General features: G+C 37.8%; 1 protein-coding gene across 1 annotated transcript in view; it reads left to right on the top strand.

Moving 5' to 3' along the window:
* Positions 1–14,501, top strand: part of LOC107687702 (globoside alpha-1,3-N-acetylgalactosaminyltransferase 1-like) — a 26,907-nt gene that overhangs the window by 4,017 nt on the left and 8,389 nt on the right. Inside the window, exon 2 of the mRNA XM_016485145.1 lies at positions 9,659–9,694. Within this exon, the coding sequence (XP_016340631.1) occupies positions 9,659–9,694 (36 nt within the window). The remainder of the gene's footprint in view (positions 1–9,658; positions 9,695–14,501) is intronic.

Genomic DNA, 14,501 nt, shown 5'->3' with positions numbered 1-14,501 from the left:
TCTGCATTCAAGCATTTCAGTGGGCTTAAATAGATCACCCTTTACAGCAGATTTAGTTCACAAACAACTGAATATGATTTTGATAATAATTAATCCTAAAATGCGACATTAGTAACTTACTTTTAGCAGCATCAGTCGCGCGCGCGGTTCTTACTTGTGAATTCAGTTCACAGGAGACTCGCACTAAGGTTCTAGGTCATACCGGTTACATGGGTACCGGTGCCATATTGGTACCGGGTTTCGGTACCCAACCCTATATATTATAAGGAGTAACTATATGTTTTATGAAATGTAGTGAAGTAAAAAGTACGATCTTATGCTTTGGAATGTAGTGAAGTAAAAGTAAAAGTTACTCAAAATAAAACGACTCCAAGTAAAGCTACTCCGTTACTGTTCACCACTGAGAATATTGAAACACCTGCCCTTATGTTATGCTCAACGGACATTGTTCTTCGAACATACACAAGACAAGCATTACACCCTGAAGGTGTAATTGATATTCATGTAAAAATGGGCAAACAGACAGCTATTCTTCCATTGTATGTTGAGAATTATCCACAACTCTATGGCAGAGAATGGCTGCGTCAGATTAAACTGAACTGGAAAGAAATAAAAACAGTCAAATTGAAGATGCTAGAAGCTGTTCTGCAGAAACATGCCGCTGTTTTCTCTAAACAAATGGGAGAAATTAAGAGCATTAAAGCTAAAATAACATTGAAACCTGAACACAAACCCAAGTTTTGTCAGCCCAGATTCATGTAAAAATGGGCAAACAGACAGCTGTTCTTCCATTGTATGTCGTGCATGGGGATTATCCACCACTCTATGGCAGAGAATGGCTGCGTCAGATTAAACTGAACTGGAAAGAAATAAAAACAGTCAAATTGAAGATGCTAGAAGCTGTTCTGCAGAAACATGCCGCTGTTTTCTCTAAACAAATGGGAGAAATTAAGAGCATTAAAGCTAAAATAACATTGAAACCTGAACACAAACCCAAGTTTTGTCAGCCCAGAGTTATTCCATATGCTCTGCGTCCAAAAGTCGGAAGAGAAGCTGAATCTTTCACTGAAATGGAAGTATTGTCACCGGTACAGTACAGCGAATGGGCTACCCCAATAGCGCCTGTTGTAAAGAAAAACGGAGCAGTGCGCATCTGTGGTGACTTTAAAGGTCCCATATTGTCAAAACTGAAATTTCTTGGCTTTTTTCACGATTACTGAGGTCTAGGGGCTATTTAACTACCATATAAGTTTCAAAACAGTCAGTCCACAGTAAAATTCACACAGCCTGCTTAAAGTTCTAGCTATTTTTCACGAACCATTGTGACTTCCGTAAAAAATTGACGTCAGAACTACAGTCACTGCCTTCAGTCACCACCCCGAGCACCGCCCACAGTCCCACTCTCCTTCTGCCAAACCCCCAGACAACATCGCGTCCATGCTATTGCGGAGCAACAACAACACGGAAACATGTGGAAAAGGTTCACTTTAACCACGATACCAGATCGGCCGAACTGTAACGTTACACTCTCACTCAAAGGCTGGACGGAGCAGTGCGCATCTGTGGTGACTTTAAGGTGACGATAAACCCCGTCCTTCACATTGAACACTATCCGTTACCACGTATCGAGGACCTGTTCGCTTCATTAGCGGGAGGACAATGTTTCAGCAAACTGGACTTGTCACATGCTTACCTCCAAATGAGGGTTGAGGAAGAGTCCAGGAAGTTCCTTACAATTTCCACACAGAAAGGGGGAATATAATATAATTGCCGTCCGTTTGGGATCACTTCGGCACCAGCCATATTCCAGAGAGCTATGGACCAAGTACTACAAGTTCTTCCCAATGTCCATTGTTACCTGGATGACATTCTGGTTACTGGCGGACTGAAGCTGAACACCTGGAAAACCTGGATGCAGTCCTTGGACGCCTGGAGGGGTTTGGCTTGCATGTTGAAAAAGGGAAATGTGACTTCTTCAAGGACTCACTGGAATACTTGGGTCACATAATTGACGCTGAAGGTTTGCACAAGTCACCTGAAAAAGTAAGTGCAATTGTCAATGCTCCAACCCCATAAACATCACACAGCTCAGATCATTCCTTGGTCTGTTAAACTATTACGGGAGATTCATACCCAATTTGGCAACTATAGCAAATCCTTTGAATGCCCTTCTGTGTAAAGGGAAACGTTGGCAGTGGTCTGCAGGGTGCGATGCTGCATTCAAAAAGGCAAAGGAACAACTAGTGTCACAAAACGTATCGACTCACTACGACCCACAGAACGCAATTCGGCTTGCGTGTGACGCATCACCTTGCCATGCGGATATGCTGTTCAAGTCATTTACACTTTGATTTGAATGAAAACAACATATCCATGTGGCGCAGCTGACACAAAACAGCATACGCAATTTACGTCCAGCTGATATTCTCCAAAATGGCTCTAGGGTGACGCGTAGGAGACGAATTGTTGAATAAAGTTTTTTTTTTTTTTTTTTTGCGCACAAAAAGTATTCTCGTAGCTTTGTAAAATTACGGTTGAACCCCTGATGTCACATGGATTATTTTACCAATGTCCTTGCTATGTTTCTGGGCCTTGAGCGTGTAAAGGACCCTTGCTGTCTATGGGAGGGTCAGAGAGCTCTCAGATTCCATCAAAAATATCTTAACTTGTGTTCCAAAGATGAACGGAGGTCTTACGGGTTTGGAACAACATGAGGGTGAGTAATTAATGACAAAATTTTAATTTTTGGGTGAACTATCCCTTTAAGTGAGGTTGCTGTATGCAGAGCAGTAAGGAAAGTGTGTGTCGCTCTTACGCTCTTTCTGAAAATTGTGTAGTTTCCCCGAGCACAAACCCATCGAAAATGAAGCTGATTACTCTGTAATGTTTGGCCTTATCGGAAGATGTTACAATTGTTAAAATGGGGTCAGATTATACTGTGTGAGAGATTGGAGTGTTTAAAAAGATGAGACAGACAACAAATGCAAAAGTGAAAATCAAAATTGTATTTACAATATTTACAAGAGACTTTAAAACAACACAATATAACTAGAATACCTTAGGCTGTTAAAAGCGTGGAGTCCGTTTGCACCATACCAAAAAACAGTCCTTAAAGGGGTCATATGACATGGATATTTTTATTATTTTAATATGCTCTTTGAGGTTTACTTATATTGTTAAAGTTTTTTGCACAAAAAAAACAAATATGTGGAAAAATTATTATTTTCAACCATCATTCTGAACTTCTCTCAGAAACAGGCTGTTTTTAAGGGGCGGGGGTCCTTTAGGACTTCAGTCAATAATTAATCGGCCACTGTTACGATTGGCTAACGTCATTGCATTGGAAACAGTATCAATGCCCCCTCGTTATTGCATGTTTTGAGTGTTTTGACAACATAATCCAAATAAAAGGGTAATTTTCAGACAAAGCATAATGAAATCATTTACTTACAATGTGATGCAGCTGCAGTCAGAGTTCCGCTTCATTTTTCTTTCAACAAATGTTTCTTAGCTCTCCATGACACTGTGCCTCGTTTACAAAACAAAATCCTCCAATCAATCCTCTGACATGATCTGGGGTGCCATTAAAAAAACAATCCACTTATGCTGGGAACCTTCTGATATCTGTACAAAGATGCGAATGAGCTGTTTAAACCAAACGCGTCAAAGTGAACGTTCTTTCACTCCACCTGTCCTACTGAGACAGACTCGAGCACGTGGACTGTGTCAGAAAGTGAACGTGCATCTGTATACTGTATCCAGTGTAGACAAGATAGCGGCAGTGATTGTAATTTCTATTTGCATTTGACGTTCCAGTTCACTTTTTTATGCCCTTCACTCGCTAACTTCCCTCCGTCTCGTTGACTCGGATGTACGTTATTGATTACGTTGCATGAGTGCCTACTACTGGCGGAACCCTTGGAATGGGCTGAACTGGGCTGCGTTCCAGTTCACTTTTAGACACGCACTCGCGAACTTCCCTAAGCACTTACCCTCGGGGGAATCCCCACCGTCATTTTGAAGTGCGTTCCACTTCGTCAAGTGGACGAGGGAAGTTTACATGGACATACCCTCGACCCTTCGATTTTGACCGAGGGAGCGAATCTGCTTCATATGCACACTTCAGGCCGCTCCATAGACCACAATGCAACACGACTATGACGTCATCGCAGATTGCGTTTAATTTATCCCCACCCCAAACAACTCTATAATATATAAAAACAAATTTTTTACATTTATAACAGCCCAAGCATATCTATATACATATAGAATGCTGCACCAAACAAATTCGTAAGGGGAAACATGTAAACAATAAACCAACTCCATAGCGGATTCTAAGTGATCAAGTGCTTAGGTTGTTCCAGTTCAGCACATTCCAAGGGTTCCGCCAGTAGTGGGCACTCAAGCAACGTAATCAATGACGTACATCTGAGTAAAAGAGACGGAGGGAAGTTTGCGAGTGAAGGGCATAAAAAAATGGACTGGAACGCAGCCTTGGAATGCGGTCTTTGGAGGGTGCATTCTTGAATTGGAACAGCCTTCGTCGCACCGCTGTGATGCAATCGCACTTCAAATGCGCACTTCGGAGTCCGTGCACTTCACTTTGGGACACAGCTAATGTCATGAGGACTCAAATGGCACCAAGTGCTAGGAATGAGCATAGTTGCACGAGCAATTTATTTGCTAGTTTTTAGGTTAATACCATATATTCCTTGATATATGTGGGATATTGCCTTATGTGAGATGGCGCCGACGATGATGGCTGCCTCCGTGGCATGCTCCGCATTCATCTTTCAACAAATGTTTCTTTGTGAACTCTCCATGACACTGTGCCTCGTTTACAAAACAAAATCCTCCAATCAATCCTCTGACATGATCTGGGGTGCCATTAAAAAAACAATCCACTTATGCTGGGAACCTTCTGATATCTGTACAAAGATGCGAATGAGCTGTTTAAACCAAACGCGTCAAAGTGAACGTTCTTTCACTCCACCTGTCCTACTGAGACAGACTCGAGCACGTGGACTGTGTCAGAAAGTGAACGTGCATCTGTAACAGCCTAATTATTTATGTATAATATAGATTATTAGCTTGCCATGCTGCCTCCTTTATGATGTCCATGTCCTGTTTCCTGTCATGTGATGAGTCATAATGGACGAATTCCAACCGGCTTTTTTGCGCCCTTAAAGGGCACTTCGGGAAGGGAATGCCATTTGTAGGGACGTTCCAAACGAAAGTGAACAACTGAATCCCTTCACAAAGGGCCCTTCCAGAAGTCCGTTAGCGAAGGGAACATGCGATGGTCACTTCACGGAAGTGATTTCCGTTTGTGATCATGTGATCTTCGGTTAGGAGATCTTGCAATGCATTTTAAAGCAAAGTTGGGTTTTATTTCTACTTCACATACAAACTTAAGTAGAATAGGCTAATTAAATTTGTCTTTATATATTTTAAAGTAATACAAAATACTTTAATCAGTGAGAAATATGATTTAAAAGGGTAGTGTAAGCACTAAGCAAGTTTAGTTTGAAATAGTTTAATAGTAAATAAGACACAATTACACAGTATTTTAATCAAATAATACTATAAGAATAAATATTTTTGCAACAACTGTTGGAGCGTTGAATGCTGCACACACGCGCAGCGTTGTCAAGGTAACTTTTTGTCAGTCATTCCCTTTGCCAAGGGAGTTCCAAATGCTTTTACGAGACAGAAATGCCCTACACCCTTTAAAGAACACACTTTAAGGGCTCTGCCCTTCGAAGGGAGTAGGGCATATTCTGTTTGGAATTCGCCCAATATATTAAACAGGTTAAAACGTGTTCTGTGTGACAGTGTCACAACTGTGTGGAATGGAAGGATGCCAGATGACAGGGTAGTTTGAGATATGTCGTAACCACCACCACAGCCGTAAAATGTATTTTGTCATCTTTATTTCCTACAAATACAAAAACAACAGTTATTCTTTTTCCTGTTGGATTTTAATATTCTTCCAATATCTGGTATTATGGCCATCCTCATCATCTGTTCTTCATTATTTTGCAAGCCTTCTTACTGTAGGCTGAGTATAACTCAAATATTAATTTCATTACTCTGAAATGCAACTGTTTGGATTAGAGAACATTTAATTATGTAAAAAGAGCATTAGACTAGCTGCTGCACATTGAAATAGACGATGAATGATATTTTTTAATGTTTGTAAGGTCATGTAGCCTACACTGAACCTTTTATGCTTAAAGCTTTACCTGATTGAATTATGTTTTTATAGTTCATGTTTAGCTGCTTTTTTTGCTTTTTTTAACTGCCTGTGGGATACCATGAAAATTCATATTAGTTCAATAGCTTTCCGTTCTTACGTAACTTCTTGTTTCTGAACTGTATAAAATCAATATCACATTTACAACCTGATATTTGGAAAAACAGCACTCTTCTTCCTCTGATAGATGGAATTATATGTAGTCTAAAGTGCACAAAGACAGAGATTGAATTTCTGTGCCATAATAGGTTGATTGTAGCCAAGATTTATATACACAAATGTAGATTTGTTAAAGTTTCTCACTGTTTTGAGGCATTTAAAAATTATTTTAGAATTTTATTTTAATCCATAAAACAATAAAAAAAAAAAGAGTGCCTTAAAACTCTAAACTTCAGGTAACATACTTGTAAGCCAAGTCATGTCAAATCACCTTTATTTATATAGTGCTTTAACAATACAGATTGTGTCAAAGCTGCTTTACAGTATCAAATAGGAAAATAGTGTGTCAATAATGCAAAATTTAATTTGTCTTATAATTTGCTTTACATGTTTTGGTATTATTTTAACTTTCTATTTTTACTTTATTAATATTATTATTATTCTTGTATTTATGATATGGAATGGAATGATGGAATGATGATTTATTGTGTTTAATGTGTTTAACGGTGGAATGATGATAATGCCTGTTTGTTATTTGAAGGTTTAATAAAGTGACAAAAAAAGAAAGTGGGAAAACAGACGTGTGGTTTGAGAGCATGATAACAGTGTCAAGTGTGTGAGTTCACTATGAATGTGTGACTGAAAGTTAGCTGCGCTGTGAGGGCCACGTTTTTAGAACGCCGTGTCACAAGACACTGCAAAAGACGCGAACACAAAGGTAGTGCAATGGAGTAGAGAAACCCTTAATATGGCTTAATGGTCTAAATTTTAAAACAACGAACGGGGAAAATCAATTTCTCTCACATCTCACTTATCATAAACTATACCTCTAAGACGACTGTTGAAAGATTGTTCTTAAAATTGAAAGTGATCAAGACATTTCTCCAGAGCACAATGACTGTGCTTGCTGCATTATGTGACAAGGGATAGTTCACCCAAAAATGAAAATTGCCCCATTATTTACTCACCCTCAAGCCATCCTAGGTGAATATGACTTTCATCTTTCAGATGAATATCCATATTTACAACTTTATAAACCATAATCTCTAGCTACCGCTGACTGTCATACATTCACGAGAGAGTGGCATTCCAGCGAATGACGTAGGACATAGGCGTAGCATAAACTCCAGTTAGAATATGCAAGTCTCTTGAGAACCAAGTTGTGTTTTGAGCAAAGGAAAACCAGTCTCCTCTTGGCTTCTATCGAAATCCTCTGACATTTTTCTTTACAAATCCTCATTTTGTACTTCTAATTTGTGAGGAGTGTTTTGTCTTGCTCTCTCCTCCGCATTTCACTTCCACATTCGCCTACATTCTTCGGCATCCGCTGGACCGCCACTCTCTCATGAATGCGTGTACGACAGTGGCTACGTTTACATGCACAATTTTTGGTTCAATCGGACTGAATTCATTCCGATTGATGAATCTGAATGTAGTGTTTACATGAACGCTAAAGAAAGTGACTGGTTGATGTGCGTGTTTATATGTCACAAGCTTCAAATCGGATTTTTTTTTTTTTGACATGCACACACTGCACAACTATAGAGTTTCTCACTGTTTGCACATAATAACCACTCTCATACACGGTTTCTTTATTTGTTTTTAACAGCAGAATTAATATTTATCCATTTATGGATAAATATACATATAAACCGCTGTGCCGTGCTGCTCATATTTATCACGCAGTAAAAATGCCCCTCCCTGCGCCCAAAACGGGTTGCCTGTGGATGAGTATCCAAAACAAGGACTGGTGTGAGGTTGTTCTGCTCCACTTCACAGTTGCCAGTGAAAGGCCAGTTTTATAATGACAGTACACGCATTTATACAACACTTTATTCAAAAGGAAGAACCGCTCGTTCCGCACGTCATACGTCATTACGCTATTTCGGTGTCATTGCACATGCGCAGACCTTTCAGTTTCGGGGTTCAATCCAATCGAGTGTTTACATGCCCTCTCAATCGTATTAGAAAAGGAATAAACCCTTCAATCCGATCGAAATTTAATTCCGATCGAGCTCAATTGGATCGATTAAGGTGTTTACGTACATGATGGCTTTTCAGTCCGATTGAGCCGTCAATCCAATTACAAACGGATTATTTGGTTGCATGTAAACGTAGCCAGTGTAAGCTAGAAATTACCGTTTATAAAGTTGTAAATATGGATATTTTTCTTATAGCCATGTGGAGCACTTTTTTATGATGGATGGATGCACTTTTTTGGGCTTCAAAATCACAACAGCCATTCACTGCCATTTTAAAGCTTGGAAGAGCCAGGATATTCTTTAATATAACTCCGATTGTATTCATCTGAAAAAAGAAAGTCATATACACCTATGGCTTGAGGGTGAGTAAATCATAGGGTAATTTGCATTTTTGGGTGAACTATCCCTTTAAAACTTCAGTGAAACACACACCAAATGCTCGATTCTGTAGAGTTTTTGTTTGTTTTCTGAGTAGTCATTTGATCAAAAGAATAAATAAGATAATCATCAAAAGTTATATGTTAAGATGTATAGAAAGTTAGCTTTTCTCAAAAGTTATTCCTTTAATGTTTTCTATATACTGTTCTTTTTTTTACCGCAAGACATGAATTTTGCTTGAATAAATTTTTTTTCCTAAAATTATGAATTTGTATACAATTATGTAGACCAGTGTTTGAACTGAGATGTGTTCTGGACATTATGAATTCATTGAGCTTACTTTTTTAAATAAAATATGTAGACTTGGGGCCTAAATACAGATGTTTGTGAAGGATCCTCCTGCTATTGTTAAAATAACAATCAAATCGAAGCAGTGGCACTTTTACCTCCACGTAGACTAAATATATATTCCTGCAGGGATTTCAGTCTGACTAAAAAAAATATCAAAATCACTAAGCACATTATATAGCCTATATAATGTTGTCAAATCATAACATCAGTTGCATCAATGCAATAATAATTCACCACATTTATTACTGTTACATCAGTTATGTAAATGGAGGAGACAGACTCAGTAGTATGTTGCTGCAGATGCACAATACATTTTAATCCATGACTTCACTGCTGGTGGAGCCCCATCTCGGTCTTATGACAGATGTGCGTTATGCCACTGCTACCATCTAAAGACATCAATAAATGTATTAAATGAATATGATAATAAAAGAACATAACTTTTGAAGTTTATTTTGTAGACAGGTAAGCACAATGAGATATGGTCAGTTTTACATTATCATTTACATCCTGTTATTCTGTTTCTTCACAGACTCGTTTATCTGGGCTTCACATCCCGCTGGATCAAGTGAGTGTAACTAAACACATCCATCAAAACACACAGTGTGAATGTCGATCAAAAGAATATTCAGTTGAATTAACGACAGTTTACTGAGATGTACTCAATCCACGACATGCAAAGTAAAGTTTAATTTTATGAGAGCAGTAACAGGACTACTGAAAAATAAACAGCAATCCCTTATTACATATTACTTATAACACCAAGTTTGGAACGATTCTGCATTATAACCTTCAGGTATTTTTCAGATATAAAGAGCAAAGAAGGTGCTTCATGTAAGTAAAATTAAATATAGAAAAAAGAAAAACAAATATGGGCTACACAAAATATATAGTATAGTCACCTTTAAAATATGTCTTTTATTAGGAGTACAATGGAGCCCCTTAAGAATTTGTACTCACCACAAGGGTGGTGAGACTATATCAGGGGTCTCCAAACTCTGTCCTGGAGGGCCGGTGTCCTGCAGAGTTTAGCTCCAACTTGCATCAACACACCTGCCTGGAAGTTTCTAGTATGACTAACAAGACTTTGATTAGCTGGTTCAGGTGTTTTTAATTATAGGGTTGGTGTCCTGCAGAGTTTATCTCCAAATTGCCTCAACAGACCTGCCTGGAAGAAGGGTTGGGCAAAGACACATCAAGATATATTTTAAGTAAAATACCAAATACCTTCATTTTAAGTGTATCAGATAAACTGCAAAATACAGCAGCCACACCATGTATCAAAATAAACTACTGTATTTATGTATTTTAAAAATACTAAAAAAAAAAACTTTTACAAGGGAGCATGAAATTACTTCGCAAACCTTCCATCAATTGGCCTATTATTTGATCTACCCCTTCCTTCACCATACTGACTCAGTTGATTAAGTAAACAGTGTTTGATAGCAACAGCTTTTCTCTGCCCGAGATGAGTCATGCAATAAATCTGATATATGCAACCAGTTAACAGATCAAATATTCACATATCCCTGTGATCTCCCAGATGAAGGTTAGTTTTAAAGTAACCAACAGTTTAATGTTTAACAGTTTGCGAATGACTCATAATTGTATCCTAGTTTGGTAACACTGACTCAATAACAAGTCATTCATAAGAAGACAACTGATGGTACCTGTATTCATAGAAAATAGTTTCTAACTAATTCATCATTTGATTGTTAATCATAAATATAATATATTATGTGTCAGGCAGTCATTCACGCAATGGTATGCAAAATCATGATCCTACTATACAGCTACTTCAATTAGGGTACAATATTCAGCAATCAAATATTTATTTATCAATCATTGGACACCTATTTGGAAGTTTAAAACAAACATTTTAGCATTTCAACAATTATTAAATGATCAGTATGTTTTGATTTTAATATGATTTTAAATATAGCCAGAAACATAATCAGAAAGTAGCAACAGAACAATACCGTTCAAAAGTTTGCAATTCTGTTTTTTTCAATTAATTTTTTAAAAGAAATTAATACATTTAATCAAAAGGATGTGTTAAATTGATGCTGAAAATTCAGCTATGACTCACAGAAATAGATATTTCAAAGTATGGTAAGAAAAAAAAAAATTTTTAAGCCTCGCAATATTTTAGTTCTTTCTGTATTTCTGATCAAAAAATAAACTTATACTATAACAAGTTGTAAGAATTATAGAACCTCAGACACGTTGATCTTCTGAGACGGACAATACACACATAGTGTATTCAAATACAGACATCTCACTTAGAGAAGATGTGAGTGAATTTCCTTCTCACGCATCCACTTCTTTTACTCACTCTCCCCCTCTCTCCCCTCATTTCCAGCTAAACTCAGGACACTACAGAGATCACCGAAACCACTATTCTTAATCAGAGTTTATAACAATGCAACTGTTCATGTTTGATGTCGTTTGAATGGTCTGTGTGTGTCTGGTAAAGAGGTCTCATTTTCTTAACAATAGGACAGACAGCCATAAAAAGGTAATACAGATCCTAAGAGTTTAGAGATTAGCTGATTTCTGTAGAGGGTGTGCCTTTCATGCAAATTACCTTCTGTCCCAAAAGGTGTTAATTCGCCTTGATCAATACAAATTCAAATTGTTAGTTCCTGTCTCCATTTTGGAGGATGTGTGTCTTGGTCTGAGGTTACTAAAGGAAATGTGGAGGATCGGGGCAATTCTGTAGTCAGAAGCCCATAGCGTAGAGTGGCCACATGTCATGTATCTTTCTAAAGTCACGTATGCATCTTACTCTTAGATTCATCTTTGAGAATTGGATGTCTTGTATTGATTTGATATCTTTGAAACTGGCAATGTAATTGGCATAATACATATTTACCTGACTGATAATAAATTGTTTCATTTGAATTTATTCTGACTTACTCTGAGATTATTGACTCTAATTAATTGTTAAGTCTATAACACCGCAAATCTGCGCTCTAAATGCACAGACTAAAATGATGTTTTAGAGCTCCGGCTAACACATTGGCATTAGTTATGTATACTTAGACTCTAGAGGCTATTGGGTTTTTCCGTTTACATTTAATCATTTAGCAGACGCTTTTATCCAAAGCGACTTACAAATGAGGACAACGGAAGCAATCAAAATCAACAAAAGAGCAATGATATGCAAGTGCTATAACAAGTCTCAGTTAGCTTAACGCAGCAAGGTTTTTTTTTTTAAATTATATAATAAATAAAAAGAAAAACAGATAGAATAGAAAAAGAATAGAGCAAGCTAGTGTTAGAGGCCTTTTTTGCTTTTGATAATTGTATAATGAATAAAAAGAAAACAAATAGATAGAATACAAAGAGATTAGAAAAGTTAGTGTTAGTTTTTTTTATATATATATATAAATAGAATTAGAACATAGAGTGCTAGAGTTAGAGGGTCAAATAAAGATGGAAGAGATGTGTTTTTAGCCGATTCTTGAAGATGGTTAAGGACTCAGCTGCTCGGACTGAGTTGGGCAGGTCATTCCACCAGGAGGGAACATTTAATTTAAAAGTCCGTGAAAGTCATTTTGTGCCTCTTTGGGATGGCACAATAAAGCGACGTTCACTTGCAGAACACAAGCTTCTAGATGGCACATAAGTGGTAGCCAGTGCAAATTGATAAACAGAGGTGTGACTTGCATTCTTTTTGGCTAATTAAAAATGAATCTTGCTGCCACGTTCTAGATTAATTGTAAAGGTTTTATAGAACTGATGTTTAGAATATTTTTATGTTTAGAATTGTTTATAGAACTGTTGTTGTTTAGAGCTACAGTGTGTTGTTGACCAACCTAAATTCGGGTCAGCCTCAACCTCTGGTAATTGTAATATTATTCTAACTAAGTGTACGTGAGAAATCACGGCATGATTATATAAAGAAGTTAACTTTACTTAGAAGAAGTTAAGTTGGTCAACTTTGTTCTATAGTAATGGTCATGACCTCTGGTTAGATATAGTCTTAAGGGTGTTTTCACACTTGGTCCTTTTCAGGGGTCTGAGCGCGGTTCGCGTGATTTTTGGCCCATATGTGAACACTCCAAACGATCTCAGACCCCTCAGAAGTGAACCGAACCGAGAGCATCTCGGGAGGTGGTCTGAGTACGGTTCACTTTCGGCTAAAGGTACGGTTTGCTAAAAACGTGCATTGTGAACACAAATCGGCCCGGGCTCACTTGATTTTTCCATTTGCGAATTCCAATGTAGTTTGGCCATCAGATGTTTCCGTACAAATCAGCTGTTCATAGTGGCTGCTTCTTCTGGCAGATCTCTACAAAATGTTCGCTCACAACGTACACTCGTTCATTTTAATTTCAACCACTTCCAAACTGTGTAAGAGAGATACGGCTGTGCGCATTGTCAGTTTAAACTTTTTGATATAGGCTACGAGCGCGCACATCCCAGCGAAGGCTAAACTACACTCTCTTTAGCGTTTATGGTTTCAACTGTCAAAAACACCCATGGTTCACATAAACACAGCTGGTTTTGTCTCAATTGAATGTAAACATTTGGGAAAGAAATTGCATGTTTAACTGATCTGTGCAGTATGTAGTTCTAGTACAGCCGCCTAATATGAGAATCAGTAGAATCTATTATTCATACGATTAATAATATGCATTTTAATTTTTTTTAATTAGTATCTTACTTAAATGCTGCATTTAAGGATACCTGTACTGTACCTGAAAAATTTAAAGCCGTTTATTAAATTTTATTTTATTTTATTTGTCCAATTTTTTATTGATTTTTTTATCTCAATGTCAGCATGCCTTTTCCGCTAGTCCTTAAAAAGTCTTACATTTAATTGTTTCAAATTTAAGGCCATAAAAAGTACAATAGGGACGGAAAGACAATTGCCATATAGCTTAAAGGTGGGGTAAGCGATTTTTCAAAACGCTTTAAAAAACTGATTCGGGGACCGATTAGCAAAACAAACTTGTAGCCAATCAGCAGTAAGGGGCGTGTCTACTCATGATGTGGAGGAGAGAGTGTTCAGTGCACAGGACGGACATTAGCCGAGCGACAGAAAGATAGAGATGGCGGATAAAAAACAAAAGAGAAACCCATCTGTGGAACAAAAGAAAGCTTAAGGCAAGAAGTAGGACCCGTGTAAATATCGGATCAACTTTCCAGCACTGGACAGAACTCAAGGAGCGGAAGGCCTGCGATCGGAAGCCGAGGATGCTTTGCTTTGTTTCTTCTCGATAGATGAGTAACACCGTGTCTGCGCCGCAACAGCTAAAGTCTGTTTACACTGGACGCGACAAAGCGACCGTTGAAAATCATTTGAAATTTGTGTCAATACGTCATAAATAGAACTCAGCAGCAGTTTTCTGTCTGGGATTTGTCGT

This window comes from Sinocyclocheilus anshuiensis, unplaced genomic scaffold (genome assembly GCF_001515605.1).
Source record: "Sinocyclocheilus anshuiensis isolate Anshui unplaced genomic scaffold, SAMN03320099.WGS_v1.1 scaffold281, whole genome shotgun sequence".
In the NCBI taxonomy this organism is placed as follows: Eukaryota; Metazoa; Chordata; class Actinopteri; order Cypriniformes; family Cyprinidae; genus Sinocyclocheilus; species Sinocyclocheilus anshuiensis.
This window is presented reverse-complemented; position numbering and strand designations above follow the sequence as displayed.